At 40.8% G+C, this 20,153-nt stretch overlaps 2 protein-coding genes across 2 annotated transcripts in view; one reads left to right on the top strand and one right to left on the bottom strand.

Annotated features, from left to right (window-relative positions):
* gipc2 (GIPC PDZ domain containing family, member 2) lies at positions 1-16,853 on the top strand. The gene is made up of 6 exons (XM_023410891.2): positions 1-616; positions 11,960-12,145; positions 13,766-13,946; positions 14,290-14,402; positions 14,586-14,667; positions 15,406-16,853. Exons 1-6 carry the CDS (start codon positions 341-343, stop codon positions 15,555-15,557), a joined length of 990 nt encoding a protein of 329 aa, XP_023266659.1. The 5' UTR covers positions 1-340; the 3' UTR covers positions 15,558-16,853.
* Positions 16,854-16,906: 53 nt separating this feature from the next.
* txndc12 (thioredoxin domain containing 12 (endoplasmic reticulum)) overlaps positions 16,907-20,153 on the bottom strand; it is a 6,802-nt gene continuing 3,555 nt past the window's right edge. The window contains exons 5-7 of the mRNA XM_023410893.2: positions 20,030-20,099; positions 18,996-19,079; positions 16,907-17,952 (exon numbers count right to left, since the gene is read on the bottom strand). Coding sequence (XP_023266661.1) covers positions 17,873-17,952; positions 18,996-19,079; positions 20,030-20,099 — 234 coding nt within the window. The 3' untranslated portion in view covers positions 16,907-17,872. The remainder of the gene's footprint in view (positions 17,953-18,995; positions 19,080-20,029; positions 20,100-20,153) is intronic.

The following is a 20,153-nucleotide window of genomic DNA, read 5'->3' as shown; positions in this document are numbered from 1 at the left end:
AACAGAGTAGCTATTGTTAGCTGAGGTCCGGCCAGCAGGTTGTGTCAAGAGTTTATCCCACACTCACCATCTACCTGTTGAATATTTACACCGTCGAGTCACTGTCGAAGAACAAAGTCAAACCTCGGCTGCGGGCAGGTGAGGAAAGGAAAAGTGTTCGCGGAAGGAAGGAAGGAAGGAAGGAAGGAAGAAGAAACTCAGGAAAGCTCGGAGGAAAGAAGGAAGTAAATAGGACAACACGACCGTTGGGCTTGGGACTCAACAGGTACTTCAATGTTATAGCAGCGGCTCGGACTTTTTGTTTTTACACGGAGAAAAACAAACGAAAACAGCGAGGAAAATGCCGTTGGGACCGTGGAAGAAGAAAAACAAGTCGACGAAGGAGCAATTGGTGGACAACGAGGAGGTCAGCGGCGGACACGCAGGTGCCGGGAGCTTGGGTAAATCCGCCGTGAACGGAGCGGGGCTCCCGCCTCCACCTGCCAGCCTGCGGCCCAAACTGGTCTTCCACACGCAGCTGGCGCACGGAAGCCCGACCGGCAGGATCGAGGGATTTACCAACGTCAAGGAGCTGTACGCAAAAATAGCAGAGGCGTTTAATATAAGCCCACCTGAGGTAAGTTCTCACCTGTTGTTAAAGGGGAGAAAAAGTCATGTACGTGATTTAATTTTACATTTAGGGGTTGAAGCTCGATTTTACCCAAAGTACGTGAAGTATTCAAACAAACTCGTTTCTAGACTTTTTCATGGCCGGATTACCCTCCTGTTGGGACCCGGGGCAAGTACTAGTTGTTATTAGGCCCCTTTTGACCCCCACTGTACACTACAGTTTCATTACTTCCCCATACGCCCAGAAACCAACCAGCACACTGATGAAGTGATTAATTCAATAGATGATTCACAGAAACTGAATTGGCAACAATTTTTGATAATTCATTAACTATTTGAGTCTATTGGCTGAGTTTTATGCCAATCAGCTTCTCAATTTTTTTATGTTTGCCACTTCCTATCTTTTATCATAGTAATCTCAACATCTTTGTGTTTTTGACTGTTGGTCAGACAGCACATTATATTTGAATAGGGCTGCAACTAGTCCTGTTCTGGACAGTCTCAATCACTCTCTCCAGGTGCAAAGCACTAGGAAGTGGCTGTTTGCTACACTCAAACAGAGGTGTGGAAGTTAACTAGATACATTAGCAAAACCAACCAGTAAGTCCTCTTCCTTAAAGTCTTTTATATTTGAAAAGTGAAAGTAAAAAAGCCATCGCAACTGTGCTTCTCAAAAATGATCAAGTACCAGTGGGCCTCTAGTGTCAGGGGGCAGTAATGAGACCACTGCTGCATGATGCACCAGAATGAGCTGAAGAGGGCCCTGCACTCAAAAACACACTTGGACTTTGGATTTATGCTTTTCTGGAAGTGTTTCCAAACAATTTTTCATACTTTTACAATGGAAAAGTCTTTACCGATGAAGACAAACTGGTTGTTTTGAAAATGTATGTTTGGTTAACTGCCCCACCTCCATGAAGGAGCATGCATAGCTGCATCCTGGTCCTTTTCTTTGTCTCCAACACAGTGGCTGAGACAGTCCCAAACAGGTCTAGCCTGTGACTAATGATTATTTTTCTGGTTGATTAATCTGATGATTATTTATCCAGATTATTTGATTTTTGTTGTTTAGGTCAATGAAATGTTGTTAAAATTGTGAGCATCCTTCCCTTTTTCCTAAAACCCACGGTAACCTCTTTAAATGGATTGTTTTGTTGGAAACAGTCTAAAACACAAAGATATTAAGTTCCTTATTCCTAGAAGACTCACAGAGAAGAAACCAGAAAATATTCACATATGATATTTAATGTATCTTCTCAAAAAATGGCTAAAAACAATTAATCGATTAACAGAATAGTTGCTGATTATTATTCTGTAGAAATTTAAATGTTTATATATGGTTTTTCTCTATTTTCTGACATTTCATACACTGAACAATCAATCAGTTAATAACCAAAATAATTGTCAGAAGTATTGATAATGAAAGTAATTGTTGGTTGAAGCCTTCCTTCGCAAACGAGTAATACTTTTTATAATTTTTACATTTTGTTGAAAATACTTTTGTACTTTTACTACTTAAGTAAAATTTTAATTGCATGACTTGAAGTGGAATAAAAGTTTTCATAGTGTAGTATTACTACTTTTACATAAATGATAAAAATCTGAATGGCAATGGTGGAAACTGTAAATTTTCTCTACATTTATTTGACAGCTACAGTTTCTAGTTTCTTTGGAGATTGAGATATTACACACGTCCATCCAACAATATATAAAATAGTTCAAATTAGCTGTTAGCTGTTTGTATGCTGTTGGTTTGCTACCCTTTCTTTAGTAAAAAAAAATGGAATACTTCTGCTACTGGAAGATGGATAAGGCAGTAAAGTTTTGAGTAAACTGTTTTATAAGTGGCTTTTCTAAAAGATTAATCCCTTGGTGGCCGTTCAACTTTGCTTGTCTTGGATCAAAGCTAGTTTGTGTTTATAAAGGCACACCCTGCCAACTCTTTGCCAGCCTGCACACTTCGATCATACAAGATTGAGAACTATCTGCATCTTATTGTCATTATTCAGTCACTGGATATCTGACAAATTAATGTTGCCTCTATTTTTGGAAACAGTTTTTCATGGCCATTCACAATCAAATTGCACTGAGAAACAAGCACAAAGCTGCATGACTACGTGGCGGTGGAAAACAAAAGCAGTGTCTGAACCCAGACTGCTTAAGCTCTTCTTTTCAAAGGAAAGTGTGAGTGGCATGTTTGGCTTTTGTCAGCCTGAATATGACTAGATAGGCCGGCAGGGCAGCCTGTTATCAGCCTGGTTTGCTGCAGCAGCCGGAGACGTGAACGTCCTTCCCCTCTTGAAGCTCAGAGATGCATTTGCTTCCTTCAACAAGTTTGATAACTGAAGAGGATCTTGTCTCAGTGGCACTGATACACAGTGACACAATAGAAGACTTCAAATATTGTATATGTACCTTTGATAAGTGGAGGACTTGTCCTCTGAAACTGGCCACCATCTTTGTGACTTCATGGTAAAAATGATCCTTAATGAGACTCAAACTTGGCTGTTGTTTTGTCTGAATGGGACACCAGGCATTTTCCTACAGGTATTTGTTCTATCATGTCTATAAGTAACATTCATTAGCACTTTCTGTCTGTGTCTAGACCTGTTCTAGTATGAAAACTGCCTTACGGCATGTTCTTTTTCTAACACTAAGCACATCACTACAGAGGAGCCAAATAGATTTGGAGTTTCGATGATTTGCAGTAGGTTGCATTTCAAGCTTGGACTCAAACCTTCATCTCTGCAGGCACTGCCCTGCTGAATTGTCCTTGAGCAAGACACTGATCCTCTGCCGCTCCAGAAGTGTTGTTCTGTATCTGATTTTGAACTTTGACCTCTCTGTAAAGGAGGAAAGAGAAAATCTGCAGTACAGGAATCAGTAAAGAGGTTCGTCACACTGACAGATAAGAATGCCTCACTGCTTGCCAAGCAGGTAGCAGAGAAAACATGACCCAAATTTCACTATATCAAGCTGTCTCATTAAGCAGTTTAATGTCACATTTGCATCCTTTGGTGTGCAGTAGATGCAGAAAGTGTGTGTGTCACTGAATACACTGATTCATTTGGAAAATTTGGCACAAATAGTCATATGGAGACAAATAGTGAGGGAGTGTGATGTGGTAATGTTAGATGTTGGACTCCACAATTTTTACCACAGGAAGTCCCTCATGTCCGGCTCAGGCACAGCCTCAAATCTAACCAGATAACCCGTCCCAGCCACAGCCAGAGGCGTCCCAGAGGACCCCAGGGATCGGCTCTGCCCTGGGCCTCCTCCCTCCATAAACACCCCCAAACCTCACTGTGGTGCCCATCTGACTGTTTTGTCCATGTTGACTGGGTGTGACCTGTATCAGACAGGATGAAAAATGTCAGCACTGTCAGATGGAAGCACCCCAACAAAGCTCAGCTTCTCAGGGATAAAGCAGGAAGTCTAAATTTGAATGGATACCTGTAAGTGGAGCTGGTATAGCGGAAACACTGCAGTGTTTCATGTTATCTCAGAAGGAAGAGCTTTGCCTGCATAAAGTGCAGTCTAAATGTAGCAAATTAATGATTAACTTGAGGAATCACTTGATCGACAAATGAGTATATTTGGTAAAAGTGGCATATTTTGTTTGGTACTGAGGTTTGATATCCAGCCCAGCCTGCGAGTGGAGGGGCAGAGTTGGAGATGTTGTTTTGCTTTTCTATCTTTCTCTTATTATATAGATATTTTCAGGCAAAACGAAGGTGGGCAACATCACAGTCATACAGAAAAAGGGTCTTTCCTTCCATCTGTAATGAGCTCTCAAAATGTGCTGAAAACACAAATATCTCACTGAGCGTGAGACATTTTTGTTTTTGTTCCATCTGCTTTAGCTGTCATATGGACATGGATCTTTATGGCATATGCATCAGAGAACTCACCAAAGTAAACCTTGTTGTTTTTCACTTTTTCGTGTGCGTGTTGTGCGTGTGTGTGTGTGTGTGTGTGTGCGCGTGTGTGTGTGTGTGTGCGTGCGTGCGCGTGTACGTGTGTGTGCCATCATGGTCAAATGTGGTCCTGGAGAAACCTACTGGAGCAGGAACTACCACAGAGACCGTTTACTTTGGCAGGTGTTTATATGTCTGTCTGTTGACAGATTTTGTCTCCACCATACAATATACATACAGATACAGTCATGAAACTTTACAGGTGCGTAGTTGACATTAAAATGAAGGCCGAATTCAAAGTTGGGTTTGGTCCAACCCATGGGTCTTCAGTACTCGTCGAAGTGTCAACATATTAACTAGTGATTGAAAGATGGTCTGTAGTTGCTTTTAAATTGTATTAAGTCTGATTTTGAATAAAAAGTCTGTCAACAGTTGAACCAACCTTTAAGCATGTAATTAGCAGAAAATCACTGGGTTAAGATGTTTTGGGGATTCAAAACACCTAAATAGATAAAAAGCAGAGAATTCAGTTGCTGGATGTGAGTTTTTTTTTTCATATACAACAGGTCACAATATTTTCTCATAGGCTTTTACAAGGTCGTGGTTCTAGTTTGCTGGATTTTACACTTAAGTTTATTCTGTGACATTGTGAATAAACTGTGGTGACTTTACAAAACAAAACAAATTGTCCAAAGCAGCTGTTGTCTTACTAATCATGGACACAGCTGAGCAGTATTTATTTTAAACTTGAGACACAGATCATTAACACTTTTTAAGATGCAACAACTTTCTCCTAGTGACTCTTTTGTCTGTTAATGAAACTTAAAGACAAAATAGTCACGTAGGGAGCCACACAGAAAGAGCCACACTGTGACTGTGCTTGTTTGTAAGCCAATGGCTCTGTGACACTGACGTTACATGAGTGCTTGGCTGACACTGGTAAGAATTATGTAATTAATAATGGCATTGTCTTGCTTCTAATAGGTTACATATTTCTTTCCAAACAGACATCACATTGAATCAAAGCATGTCTGGCTTGATTGGGTCTTTTGTTGATCCTTAATTAGACATAAACCTTATGTTAGACTAGAAGCTCAGAGTCAGTCGCTTTATTTGGGAAGCAGAACTGATGGAAAGGAATTTGTCTGAGTGAAATAACTGACATCTGAAACAATTACCTCAAACACACGACAGGTAAAGAGACTGGAGACTTTACGGAGCACACAGTTTAACATACATTATGTAAACTCATTTCAGTCTCTGTTACCTCAGCCACCAAGACATACGCATAATGCTGCAGCCTTTCTCTATGTTACCTGACATGTTTTTTGTGCTGTCGCTGCTCAGGTCAAAGTCTGGTTATTGTCCCTACAGCTGTAGAGTTTTAGGTGTGGCTCTGTGACTTAGCTTCTTGTTAACCTGTTGCAGCGAGCTTGCTCCCTGCTCACAGAAAGCGCACACCCATTTGCCTACAGTTTGAATATCTGGGCTGCGGTCGTGTGACAGAACCACACGTATTGTTTTTGTTTGGCAGGCTCCAGGTTGTTGTGCTTCCGTGTTTGTTGCCAGACATTTTTTAATCGGGGGGTGGGGGTGGTGGTGGTGGTGGTGGTTGGGATTAGTTGAAACAATCCCACTTGTTGGAGCTGGTTGTATTCGCTCAGCTCCTGCACTCACTTCCTAAAAAAAACAAGCAAGCAAGGGTCAGGTTAAACTACAGTTAAGGCTACCCAGCTGTATATCGTCATATACTTTAGATTAAACAGTTTGTCTTTTTCTGTATTAGTGCTTCTCGCGTCTCTCGGGACATGAGCTCGAGAGGCTGTTTATGAGAGCCATAAATCCATTGTGTGCTCAGTTCAGTGTGGCAAACACTTTGGACAGAACACCTTCTTCAGGGCAAGTCATTTCTGACATGGAGCAGCATGACTGAAATCAACATCACAATATTCATAGCATTTTCTCTCTAACTATATACACTCCTAGGCTACTTTATTAGATAAACCTATGCAATCTAATGCAAACTATGTACTATTACAAAGCTGAAAATGGCCAGTTTTTGTCAAAACGTTCAGAGATTAATTCAACTAAACACTTATTACTGAAGTCGTAGCTGGTAGTGGTGTTGTGCTGGACTGCATTGTATTGAAAATATAATAGAATGTAAATATTCCTCCGTCCTCATGTTTGGAAATGGCTTCGGCAAAACATTAAAACGACTTTGAATTTAATGCTGTCCAGTTCAACACTACTGCAAACCACAAGCTCAATAATAAACATGTAGTTTAATTAATACCTCTCTGACAGCGTCAACCAAAACTGAACATCAGTGTCTTTGCAAAGGTAGAGTTTATGGTTGACATGTTGCAAATTCATTCAAATTGATGTCCAGTGCAATTAAATGTTTTGCTGTTATGCATTACATGAGATAAAACTCTCCACACATGATAAACAAGAACTTGAATTACTCATTATTTTTCTTTATGATTAAAATTTTTTGGGAATCATTAATTAACACAACAGAATTTTATAATGTCCACAGTAAGTGGATATATGAAAATATTATCACCCAGGCTTAGTTATTTTGCAGAAAAAAACAGTCCTTAATTTAAAATAAAGGATTTATTAAGGCCTGTGTTAGCTCCCCAGTGACATACTGTTTGGATTTCTTTCATTTATTGCTGCATTAAATAATTATTTTCATCAGCAATGAGTAGGGCTTTCCCTATAATCCATCCATTTTCTACCGCTTATCCTCTAGTAGGGTCGCGGGGGGGCTGGAGCCTATCCCAGCATCTTTTCGGGCGAGAGGCGGGGTACGCCCTGGACAGGTCGCCAGTCCATCGCAGGGCAAACACATAGAGACAGACAACCATTCACACTCACAGCCACACCTATGGTCAATTTAGAGTATCCAATTAGCCTCGTCCCCATTTTGCATGTCTTTGGACTGTGGGAGGAAGCTTTCCCTATAATGACTTAAACAATTAACCTATTATTTCAGTATTTGCATATTCAGTTGATTGTTTAACTGACTGATCATTTCTACTAATAGGATTATTTAATATATCAAAAAGGAAAGCTGTGGTTCCCAAAGTTAATTCTTGGGGAAAAGCATTCCCACTTGTTAGAAAAACCTTTGGACTAAATGAATTCATTGATTTACTTTTTCTTCATTGTCATCTTGATGATATTTTCGCCCAGTTGAGACCATTGTTTTTTTGTGTGTAAAACAGGCCCACTTATATTATATTAGCGCCTAATAACACGTTCTGAAAGTATCCTTCAACATGATTTCAGTGAACATGTGGTTACTGGTAATTGCACTTCATTATACATGTGACAAGCAAATTGAGTATGAACTTTCCCTGTGTGAAAAACCATGCGCCCGCAAGAAACAAATGTGGCGCTAATAAGGAGTGTGTGAAGCTGCAGAAACCGTGTGTGTGTGTGTGTGTGTGTGTGTGTGTGTTTGTGTGAGTTTGTGTGAGTGTGTGTTCATTGCTGACTGGACTGGATCTGGTTTTATAGTGATTTTAAGTGGTTGTTTACCAGCAGTGATGCAGAGGAAAGTGTTGCCACGACACCACAGCCCACTGAACAACAACAGCCGCTTTTCAGGAGTGATTTCAGGTTTACGTTCTTCTCTCTGAGGAACAATGTGACGGTGAAGACAAACAACTGTGGCTAGAAAGAGCAAACTAATCTAATCAGCCCTCTGTCTCCTGTGATAGTAGTGGATAGTCTTTCACGGGGTTGTAAGTAGCTTTTTGTCTCTGAAGTAGTAGAACAATGCATTAATTTATCAAAATATATACATATTCAATAATCTTTTAGAATTTATAATCTGACCACTATGTTACCATGGAAACAATCCTGCCAGAAGTAGCCTGGTGCTGGCCAGGTCAGTTTTCAGGCTAAACCGGTGTTACAGAGTAAGTCACTGAGTTTTCTTCCAAGTTCCTTTTGAATGCTGCGTTATAAGTCAACTGCAATACATGTCATTTTTTTTACATTTTGACATAACCTGTGTTTCTTTTGATGTCTGAACTTCACTTTTGGCATAAGCTGCAGTTATTAAATACCTAAAATCAGACTTTGTCTTGTTTCGACTCTAAAGTATCTGCACAGTATTTCAGTAAACATATTGCATGTGCTGTTTAATGCAGTGATCACAGTAGCTCTGACTTGGCAGTATGAACCACATTATTCCTGGTTTAGCTTGTTAGGCTCATTCAAGACTTTTCACAATGAGCCCTGCTTTTCTGACCCACCTTTACAAACTGTCATTCTGAAGACTCTCACACCTGCAGTTAGGTAAATGATTACAATGGCTTAAACGCTGATGAGTGTGATGTCCTGTTTAAAACTCAGTCACACCACAATACACACAGCTTACATCAGCATTCCCTATCAACTACTAAAACACCCAACGCAGAAATAACAGTAGATGAATACAGGACATGGGAAAAACATTGTTTTGCTGTTGAGTGACTCCCCGCTGTCGCTCTGACGCCTGATATTCTGTTTAATCTGTCCAACCCTCTTTGCTGCCATTAAAAGAGCTGTTGAAGAGGCTGTAAATGGACAGTGGTTCAGTTGCCAAAGAAACAGGTTTCCCAAGCTTTTAATCACCACTGTTTCAATGCAGGGTACATTTCAGAGGGAGATCCAGTTTAAGGCCGTCATTCTCGAGCTTTACCTTTCGCCATACACAGGCAGACCAGACGTATTGTTAATTACTAACTGTAGAACCTGTATGATCTTAATATTCCTCAATGTCTGCTTGACAAATAACTCTCACTTTCCTGAATTGCAGATTATTTTTTCAGAGCTGCTTAACTATTTGCACCTTCCTGAAGGGATCAAAACTGTAATTGCTACTGAGTAGTTATATTGTGGTGTGCACTGGTACAGTCAGGAGGATTTAGTTAAAATTAATACAGCTTTGGATGGTGAGTAGGGCTGCAACTAACAATTATTCTTGTAATTATTGATTAATCTGTTAATTATTTTTTGGATTAATGAATGAATCACAAAAATTGCTCCTCACAGTTATCCAGAACCAGAGTTGATGTCTGAGAACGTCTGTTTTGTCTGACTAGCCAACTGTTGTTATTAAGTAATGAGTGATGTCTTCTAGCTCTGTTTTTGGTCTCTACCTACTCCTGAGGGAATTCTCTGGCTCTAATGCTGCTTACTGCTCCACTATGTTCACCAGCTCGCCTCTGACTGGGTCGGTTTGCAGTTTGGTGCTGAGCAAGGTAGTGCACAGTGGGATTTTAGAGCTTTTCACCGAAAACAGCTGCCTGCTCCGTCTGAAAACCACGAGCGCAGAATGTTATTTGTATATATATGCAATATTATTGTATGGTCATATGTTATGTGTGTAGAAAGTACAATATTTCCGTCTGAAATGTTGGAGGTAATAAGCAGCATAGAATGGAAACACTGAAGTAAAATACAAATATATAATAGAAATGTACTTGAGTAAATGTGCTTAGTTACATTCCACCTCTGTGCTTTGATTACTTACTGTGAAGCAAGCGTTTGATGTGATAAATCAAATGGTGCTGAGTCGAATCAGACAGGTCCTAATGCATTTCATGTCATCATTAATAAAGTTACTAAATTCCAGTTGAGACAGTTGCCTCACTCTTTAAATTTGTGACCTTTGCTGTGGGGTGTAGCGCCGCTGCCCAGACGGATATTATATTTCATAAAATTTAATCATCTCTTTATTTCACCCCTATTATAAAATGCTGCCTGCAAATCTTCCCATCAACATCGGCTCCATACTCAACGTTTTTATCTGTTTATTTTCACCTCATGTATTTTTTATTTGTCCTTTTGAAAGCACTGACCCATAAACGGCTCTGTCATGGGTGATGCTGAACAGATTGCAGTGCCTCTCCTTTCACTTGCCCTTGTCCGTGTAGTTATCAAGGTTTTTGGTCAGTGTGGTGCCGTCAGTGGGAGGTGTAGTGTCTGTTCTTGTGAGTCAGGTTGTCAGAGAGGAGAGGAGAGGCGGTCGCTGCAGCGTGTCGCTGCTCGCTGCCTCCCGGCTACACCCGGCGGTGTGATTGCGCTGTGACTGTCAGCCCAGCAGGAAGAGAGGAGTGCTGAGAGCTGCGTGCGTTGCAGAGAAGCGGCTTAATGCAGTCGGCAGCCTTGGTAACCGGGTGTAGGCGTCCGCTGTTGTTACACCCACTCACTCTTGGGTAATGCCCTGGCCTGAGGGGGGGGGGGGGCAAGGGAGGGTCTGTTATGGAAAAAGAGAGGAAGAGAGCCATCAGTTCAGCTACAGTACACCCCTCCCTTGCTACAGAGATTGCCTCCTCTATCCTCCATACTCCTCTCGTGGCCTCCTCTCCATTATAATCCCATTCTTTATTAGTCTGGTAACCCAAGGCAACGCATGAGGCCGTGACGGCCAATGTGTGTCTGTGAACAGCGCCTGTTGTTGCTTCGGAGAAAAAAAAGCCACAAACAAGGCAGGCCTCTCTGCCAGAGCCTGATTGGTGCACAAAGGTCATCCTCCTGATGAACCAGTACAAATCAATCCCTTTCTACCGCACAACCCGGAAGTTAGACGCTAAATCCTGGCTCTGCAGTTCTCAAAGCCCTACTAGGAAGCTGATCCCACAATAGAAGTCGGATCCATGACCTATTTATGGGCATATCGGAGAAGGTTTAACTGAATCCCACAATTAATAAATAGCAATTAAAGAAGATCTTATAGATATCTTTGGTGTTCTGTCTCCGTGAGTTGGAGCAGAATAAATGATTCACAGCCAGTCTCCTCCTGGTCCTGGGTTTCACTGTCCTCTCTGTGTTTGAATTGCTGTTAAATCTGGCCACTTGTGTATCGAGTTCTGGGTGATCACATTTCCCTCTCTGTGAGGGCAGCCACAAGGTGTGAAGCCAGATTTCTACATTTCTGGCGCAGGAGCAAAGGTCATTTTCCCTGTTGGCCTCATCACAGGACGGCCCTTCCCCAGGGACCTCAAAAAAAACGTAGACTGATGACACCCCGGGGTGGAGGAGGACATAACTGCATAACTTAGCCTGCTGCAATAAAGACAGAGCTCCCTGATGATTCCTGTATTTAGCATACAGACGCAGCGCTCGGTCATCTACACTTTTATTTTTGAATCCGGCTCAGTTTTCACACTGAGACTAAAAACGGGGGTTCTTTTTTTGATCGTGTATAAAAGATGGAGACTATTCTCGGTGTTCCTTCAGTTTTAGAGCCTAAAAGATAAATAACTAACAGTCAGTGCCATAGACGGCTTTTATGTTGAAAACTTTGTTGGTAAACCATTTTTTTTATTGAACTCAATCTTATGAAATGTATTTTTTATTTTTATTTTTGTCTGTCTTTTTGTACACATTTGTTAATACACTGTGTACACCTGCTGCGTGTCTTACAGATCCTGTTCTGCACCCTGAACACCCACAAGATTGACATGGACAAGCTGCTGGGGGGCCAGATCGGCCTCGAGGATTTCATCTTCGCCCACATTAAAGGGATCAAGAAGGAAGTGGAAGTTCATAAATCTGAAGATGCGCTCGGCCTCACCATCACCGACAATGGAGCGGGCTACGCTTTCATAAAGGTGAGGACAGAAGGAACATCTCACCCAGAGTAAATCAAAGAAAAAGAACTTCTGTTGTGTTTGTTTTATTTTTGCTCAGTTGATAAACCAACAATGATGTGTAGCAATATGTAAGTAGCTGTTCAGCCAAAGTTGTATGAGGTCAAAACAAGTAAGCACCATGGACTTGCACTCACTCAGCGCTCCCTCTGCTCTAAGACCAGCCTCAATTCTTTGTGGCCTTGATTCCTCAAGATGCTGGATTGAGCTTCTGGTCCAAATGAATGCCAAATACTGACCCTACCTCAGCAGGAATCAAGATTCGTCAGACTTCAGCTGTCCAGTTTTAGTCATTTCTGTTCTTTCCTGACAGGAATGAAACCCGACGTGGTCTCCTGCCGTTGTAGCTCATCCACCTTAAGCTTCGATGCTATGTGTTGTTCATTTTCTGCTCCTCACAGCCGTAGAGAGCTGTTATCTCAGTTACTTCTTCTCAGACCTCAATCATCTATATGCTGCTCCTGACCTGTATCTGCATGATTCTATGCACTGCTGCCACATAATGGACTGTTTATCAGCAATGCAACTCATTTTCTTCAGTGTGAATGAATCTGTTTATTATTTTATCATCAATCAATCATTTGATTAAAAAAAAAAAAAAAAAGATATCCAAAATAATGGTGATTGCCCACCATAAGTTAGCAAAGTAGAAAGTGGTATTGTAGTTTATTACATGGTTTCAGTGAAGTGGCTGCAGCAGGACAAACTGCTCACATGTGCCATCATGTGATCCTGAAGCTGCACTGCATCCTGAAAACCTGACGGTGTTTAACACACAATAAAGCCTCAGGTCAGCGCTGTGGTGCTGGTGTATTAAGTGAGCTATGAAAAAGATGCTGCCTCTTTGAGGATAATGTCAAACAAGGCAATTAAATCGGCCAACTGTCGGATAATAAAACTTCTATAGATCTTCCCACAGTATAATTTAAATATTAACCACTCGTTGACTCTTAAACACATGAAACATCCAGTCTAATGCAGCTTCTCTGTCACACTCGGACTGTTTTACATCTTCTCTTGCACTGCATTGTTGACCAGAGAGGATTATAGAGCAAAATGTAGGTCAGGACAGGAGACATTTACCAGGTTCTGCCTGTAGCTCAAGCTGAAAGAAAAGAAAATGTATTGAATTGAACAAAACAAACAAACAAAAAAAACTCCCACACCCATGCAGTGCAGATGTTCCTGAGCTGCTGGAGCAGATACATTTGCATCACAATTGTTTATTTCCTTTTTTAAAAAAGGCTTTTGAAGTCCCATACAAAAATAAAGCTTAGCTTAGCTTTCCATGGAAAGAAATTTAATAACGTATTATTTTGTGTTCTGCTGAGTCCAGTGGTTTCACATCAGTGGGCTCACAAACAAGAAAAAAAAGATTATATTGGCCTAATACACACACACACACACACACACACACACACACACACACACACACACACACACACATTGTCTGTCTTTGCTCTCTTATTTTGATCTCTGTGTTTGTCAAACCTCTTTTTATATGGCACTAAAACTTTTTCTGTCTTTTAATTATATTTGTGACTGATGTCCTCTTTTCCCGTTCGCCCCTCCTCATGGCAGCGTATTAAGGAAGGCAGCGTTGTGGACGGGGTGAAGGTGATCTGCGTGGGCGACCACATAGAGTGCATTAACGGACGTAACATCGTCGGGACGCGGCATTATGAGGTCGCCCGCATGCTTAAAGATCTGCCCAGAGACAGACCTTTCACCCTCAAACTGGTGGAGCCGATGAAGGCTTTTGGTGAGTAAGAAACAAGATACAGAAAACATGTAGGCGATACTGACACTGATTCAGAGACACCAGCATCAACACGTTTTTTTTCATGAAAAAAAAAAAAAAAAAACAGACAGATAATAGTCACATTTGAGAAGCTGAAACCAGATAATGTTTGGAGTTTTTGCTTGAAAAATGACTTATTAATTAGTTGCTTCTCTAGTATATTGTCATATATTGGAACTCTAAACAATTCTTAACATGAGTGAAACCAAGAACTTGAGCGAGTGATCTTTAGGGATCATTTATGAGTCAGTTGAGCAACTGGACGGTCTGTAAAAACCTGTTATGTTTCTCTTCTGACTGATAGAAATGCTTGAGCCCAGGTCAAAGGGTGCCAAACCTGCCAGCGACAACAAGATCGGCACAGGGAGGGGGACTCTGAGACTTCGCTCCAAGGGCCCAGCTACTGTGGAGGATGAGGTAAGTCTCTCCTGCTCATTTGGACAGGGAACTGTTGACGTTATTGTGAAGCCTAGTGAGAGGTTGTCTCTTTTCCTTCTCTTAATGTATCCTTAAAGAAGATACACACAGATAAGGCTAAACAAAGAAACAAACAAAATACAATCAAATGAGGAACTGAACCGAGTTGTTTGTGTTTTCCAGCCAACAGAATTTGAGGAGAAGGCAGTGAAGAAAGTGGATGACCTCCTGGAGAGCTACATGGGCATCAGAGACACCGAACTTGGTGAGTGATATTAACACCAGCAACACGAGTGCCACTGCAGTGTCACTCTATGATTCAGCCCCAATCGGGAAAAACAAAACGTGCGACCGTGTGGCTCTGCAGGACGCAGCAGTGGCCACTGCAGTCTGCAGAAATATAGGATTTAAACTTTGGTTTCAACACGGGCAGACATTTCATCATTCAGGGCAGAACGTGGACATCTGTGAGACCATGAATGTAAACGTGAAGAAAAGAATGAACCTGCTGCTAGATAACAGATAAAAAAAACAATCCTGTGACTTCTTCTTTTGCACAAGGAGCACTATGTGACCAAATAAGAGTAACATACAGTTTTTAGATGAACATCTTAAACCTCAGTTCAGCCCTTGCTTTTATTGTTAGCCAACGCAAAGACTGTTTTTATATGATCAAAATTCATAATTCCAGATATAATAAAAAGCAAAGGACTCTGGATTTGAATGTCTTAAAGGGGCCATATCCTGGCTGTGTTGCATAAATAAAAGAAGGGAGTTTTTTGACATGCTTGATGTGTAGTCCACAAGTAAGCGAGGGGGGATCAAGAACAATTTAAATTTTGTAAAACACATGAAAACTGATCCACGTCTGGTGTGACCAACAACTAACACTTCAGTCTTCTTGGTATTCAAATACAGGAAGTTGAATTTACATTGTATCATGAATCTTTAGCTCCTCAGTTATTCCTGTAGTGAAGTGTCCGCTCGTCCCTCTCCTCTCCAGCTGCTACGATGGTCGAGGTCGGCCGTGACAAGAAGAACCCGGACGAATTTGCCATGGCGTTAGACGAGACCCTCGGAGACTTCGCTTTTCCGGATGAGTTTGTATTTGACGTCTGGGGTGCCATCGGAGACGCCAAGCAGGGAAGATTTTAAGTTTGCACCTGCTCCCCCAAACACACACATCCACACACACACACACACACACTCACACACACACACACACACACCCTCTCCACCCTCTCCAAGCCGACTGGACAAACTTCAACCAGTACAAACAGGGGTGGGTGAAGTGCTCCTTCCTCCCTTCACTTTGTTGTTAGGTGCAGCTTTGCACTCGGATGGAGAGTCTTTAAGTCAAGTTGAGTCAGGTGGGTCTACATAAGGAATTTCACATGTCAGGGTTTTGGTGTAATCTTGTAAAGATATCCATGAAATGTGGAATGCAGTTTCCAACACTGGAACTGCCTCCTACATGTTGAAACTTTTGTACCCCACCTTGGAGGCAGGGTAGCTCTAAATGCATCTAAAGCTCATGATACTGTTCTTCTGTCAGAACAGATAAACTAGTCGACAGTGGTCTATTACACTGGTTATAAATGGTACGTGCACAACCTTAAATTTTAAAACAATCACTCAGTTCTAATCACACTTTATAGCTGTGTAATTTTGAGTATACAGACGTATAACACAGCTTTTTATAGGCTTTTTTTTTATATGTGAAAATGCTGCTGATTTTACAGCAGCAGCATTATGTAATTATAGTGATCGTAGCAATATTTCTCTCTCAAGCAACCTTTTTATTTCCCTCCCATCTTTTAAAATCTTTTAAATGACCTCATGGTTTAAGAAAAAAAAAAAGTCAGAGCTTTGACCACGCTCACTCTGCTAATGTTTGTTTACTTTGTGATTTTCTTTTCTCTGTGCCCTTAAACATCTCAGCTTGAGCCTTGCGTCCATCTTCCAGAGACTGAGCAATACAGAGAAAAGAGGGTTTATCTTTTTAAATGCCTTTTATCCAAGTTTGACGACACATTCCACCAACATTCCTTATGTTTCTCTTGCAGTTAAAGTCTGTTAGCACTGATAACAAGTCACGAAATGAGGCAGATTTAGAGAGGCATGCTAATTTTATTTTTTCCCTGTAATTTATTTTATCATGAAAAATCATATGCTGCATGACATTTTATACGCCGAGACATGGCTCCACATGAAAGCCATTCTGGAGGCAGTGTCTGGAATGGGATCAATTGCAATCCAATGTCTTAACTGAATGCACTCGCATTAATGTAACTGCACTATTTAAATCACTGTCAAACTGAATTTAAATAGTGACTCCATTAGTGTCATCTACTGATGTTAACTGTTCACAGCAGTTGCATATTGTTTGACAAACCATAAGGGATCACTATTGTTCGATAGACAATAAAATTTGATATACTGTTATATTCACTGCTGTGTCATGAATGCATCTGGCTCACAATGACGTAACAACACACACACACTACTCAATACAACAAACTTTATTTGCACACCTGGCTGTGTACATGTATAAAATACATTGAGACACTTAACCAATGTTTCCATCCCTCATTCAAAGAGTTTAACAAGGCTGGTTTAAAAAACAACAACAAAAAAAACCAGTGGTGTCACTTCACAAGCAGCAAAACAAACAGAACAGAAATAAGCAGTCAGATATAGCTAAATAAGTAGAGATAAATTGTCAGGATTAAATGAATTATTATAATTATTAGAAAGTGGATTATAGAAATCAGAAGTAGAGAGCCTATCTATTAGTGCAGGGTGAATATAGTCGCAGAGTACTGAAGAGGATCTTTGGAAGCACATCACTGTAGGTGTTTATCTTTACTATTATGAAGTACTGCATCATCGCTGTTGGGTGAAAACATAAAAAAAAAAAAAAGTCTACTGGTTCCACTGAAGGGATTTCATTTTCTACAATGTGTTTGTGAAACTTGTTCAGAACCAAACAGACTGAAACTTCATGGCTGTCGAGTGACAAACAAGGCATTTTACTTAGGTGGTAAAAACTTGGCATATTAAAGATGTGAAGTTTGCATCCAACAAGAGATGAGAGTTAATAATTAACACTGCAGTTAACTTGGCTAGCTTGAGTTGTTTATATCCTCTACAGACGGACAATACAGTACAGTATATGGCATTTAAGTAACAGTACATTACAAATATACATGTTTTAAAACAAAGACAGTGGCGGGAGAATGACTGGTGATGTTGGAAAAAACCGTACGAGACAAAAAGAAATACTCAAGCACCGATGCCGTCTCATGATTGGCTTGGTTTGGTCAGTGAGGTGGACCCCACTGTCAAGTATGAGTATCAATAGTGAAAGGGGTTGTTTGGCGGGGGTGGGGGTATTACAGGGCGCTCTGAAGCTCAGGCTCAGGTAGAGGAAGTGTAGCCCTTACAGCCTGATGCCCAACGCCACCTCCTCACAGCTCATCTCCAGTGTGACCGTGCTTGAAGGCGTCGCCCGTCAGCTTCTCCTGCGCCTCCTTCATACCGGACAAAACTGAGGAGGAATGGAGGGAAACACACACACACACACACACACCATGATTATCACTATCATTATTTGGATAGTCACATTTGTTGCTCTTCAGGCTCTGAGGTGAGCAGAGGAAAACTAGGAGTTTGCAAACGAGCTGGTGGACAGGAGCTCAAGTCTTGAGAAAGAGCAGAAAATCATTTGCATGGTGAAGAAAACCCTCTTTACGACTGCACAGCAAGTTAAGAACGCTCTGCAGGATGTGGGCAGACATGTTTCAAGAGAATTCATGACCACAACCTCAGAGAATTGAGCACAAGGTGTAAAGCTCTGGTAAAGCTCAAGGCCAGGTTAAAGAGTGCTGGAACACAGGTCTCTATCAAAGTGATGTGTGGAGAGAGAGAGAGAAAAAAAAGGAGCATCTCATGACCCAAAGTCACCACCTCATTAGTCAAACTCAGTGGACAACATCTAATCCTTCAGTAGGACAACAGTCCTAAACACAGGGAAACCAAAGAGCTCGGAATATCCTCGACCAGCAGTCAGTCATCTGATTTCAATCTGACTGAGCTGTGGACCAGACTGAAGACCAGTGTCTGCAGTGAAAGGCTCAGAGAGCATCACCAAGGGGAGATACAAAGTGTCTGCTGATGTTTATGGGTCCAAGACTTCAGGCAGTTACTGACTGCACAGGATTTTCCACTAAATATTAAATAATATGATTTAGTTTGACTTCATGCGTATCTGTCCAATTATTTTTGAACCCTTTATTTCTGAGTTAACAGGGCTCTGTTCATGTAAAGCTTCTCAAATTAAAGCTAAGACTTTACTTTAATGTAATAACTATTATTTCATTTCAAACTGAATGTTGCTGAAGCTCAGAGCCTGAAGTACAAAAAAAATGCAAAACTGTCCCAATACTTCCGGTCTGGACTCAATCCACTGACCTCAAATGTGAGTTTTCTTTAATCTCAGCTATTATGTCAGAGAAGCCAGCAGCTGTAATCACATAATATTCGCCGCTGAATGTTTTCTCAGAGGTAAGTGAGAATTATTTGGATTGTTACCTTGCTCTGCGTTGCTGTAGAAGTACTTGTAGTTTGGGTTCCCATTCTTGTTAGTGATTTCAGGATGGACTTTGCCGCTGGGATCTGTGCAGGGATTAAGAAGGGTCAAATAAAAGGCTTGTTTAGTTCAAATTAAAATCCAAATAACAAAGAGCTGAAATTAACCATTGCTTTCACTATGGATTAATTCATTGTTTGGCCCATAATATATAAGATTTATGGAAAAAATTGCCTTCATAATTCCTCGAAGACGTACTGTCCTGTCAGAGCAACAGTCCAAATTGCTGAGGGATTATTATAGAAGTATTTTTTGATTCATTTATTCATAATTTTGTCTGTAAAATGGTCAAATAAATGTAAAAGCAAAGCAGTTTCCCAGCATTCATGGTGTCTTATTCCTTCAGTCCAACAATCCAAAACCCAAAGATATTCAATTTACATTTATATAAAACAGAGAAAAGCTGGACATATTTGCATCTGTGAGCCTGGAGCCAGTGAATATTTGCTATTTTTGCTTAGAAAATTACTTTATTGATGAAACTTCAATAGCAAAAGCTTTTGAAGTTATCAATAAACTTATCAATATTTGCTATTAATCAGCTAGTTAGTTCAAATGATTTGTCTCGTCAGCTCTAGTTTCACTTCATAAAAAACATGCAGAATTAAAACAAGTTTCACAGACTCACTTACACTGTAATGTGAATATTTCAGAATGTATAGGAGCAAGTTTAATATTCCACATTATGGAACAATACTCCTGTGATTAGTTCCTTTAATCTTTACACACTGTTTACTCTTTGTTTGTATTCAACACCTCATACAGGTGATGTTTTAGGCCAGTTGGCTTTTCTTTCTTCTGTCAAACACCTGGAAGGATGTCACACGTCCTTGTTCCATTATTTTATCTCCTATTGAGCTTAGTGAAACATTATCAGCCACTGCATGTTATTCAGGGAAGACCAACTGTGCAATCAGTTTCTCCAGAGGAATCCTAACAAGTGTTTACATGGAGGGTGACTCAACCCCCTCCGTACCAAGGAAAAGAATCCGAGGAATGTATCCGCCATCAGGGCTGAAGGCTTCATCCTTTGGCTCCTCCTCGTCCTGTAAGAGATAACTGGTCATGAACAGATCTCAAGCTGATATATGTTAACATTG

Source organism: Seriola lalandi, unplaced genomic scaffold (assembly GCF_002814215.2).
Source record: "Seriola lalandi dorsalis isolate HSWRI2012SDOR001 ecotype SW California unplaced genomic scaffold, Sedor1 jcf7180002054441, whole genome shotgun sequence".
In the NCBI taxonomy this organism is placed as follows: Eukaryota; Metazoa; Chordata; class Actinopteri; order Carangiformes; family Carangidae; genus Seriola; species Seriola lalandi.
This window is presented reverse-complemented; position numbering and strand designations above follow the sequence as displayed.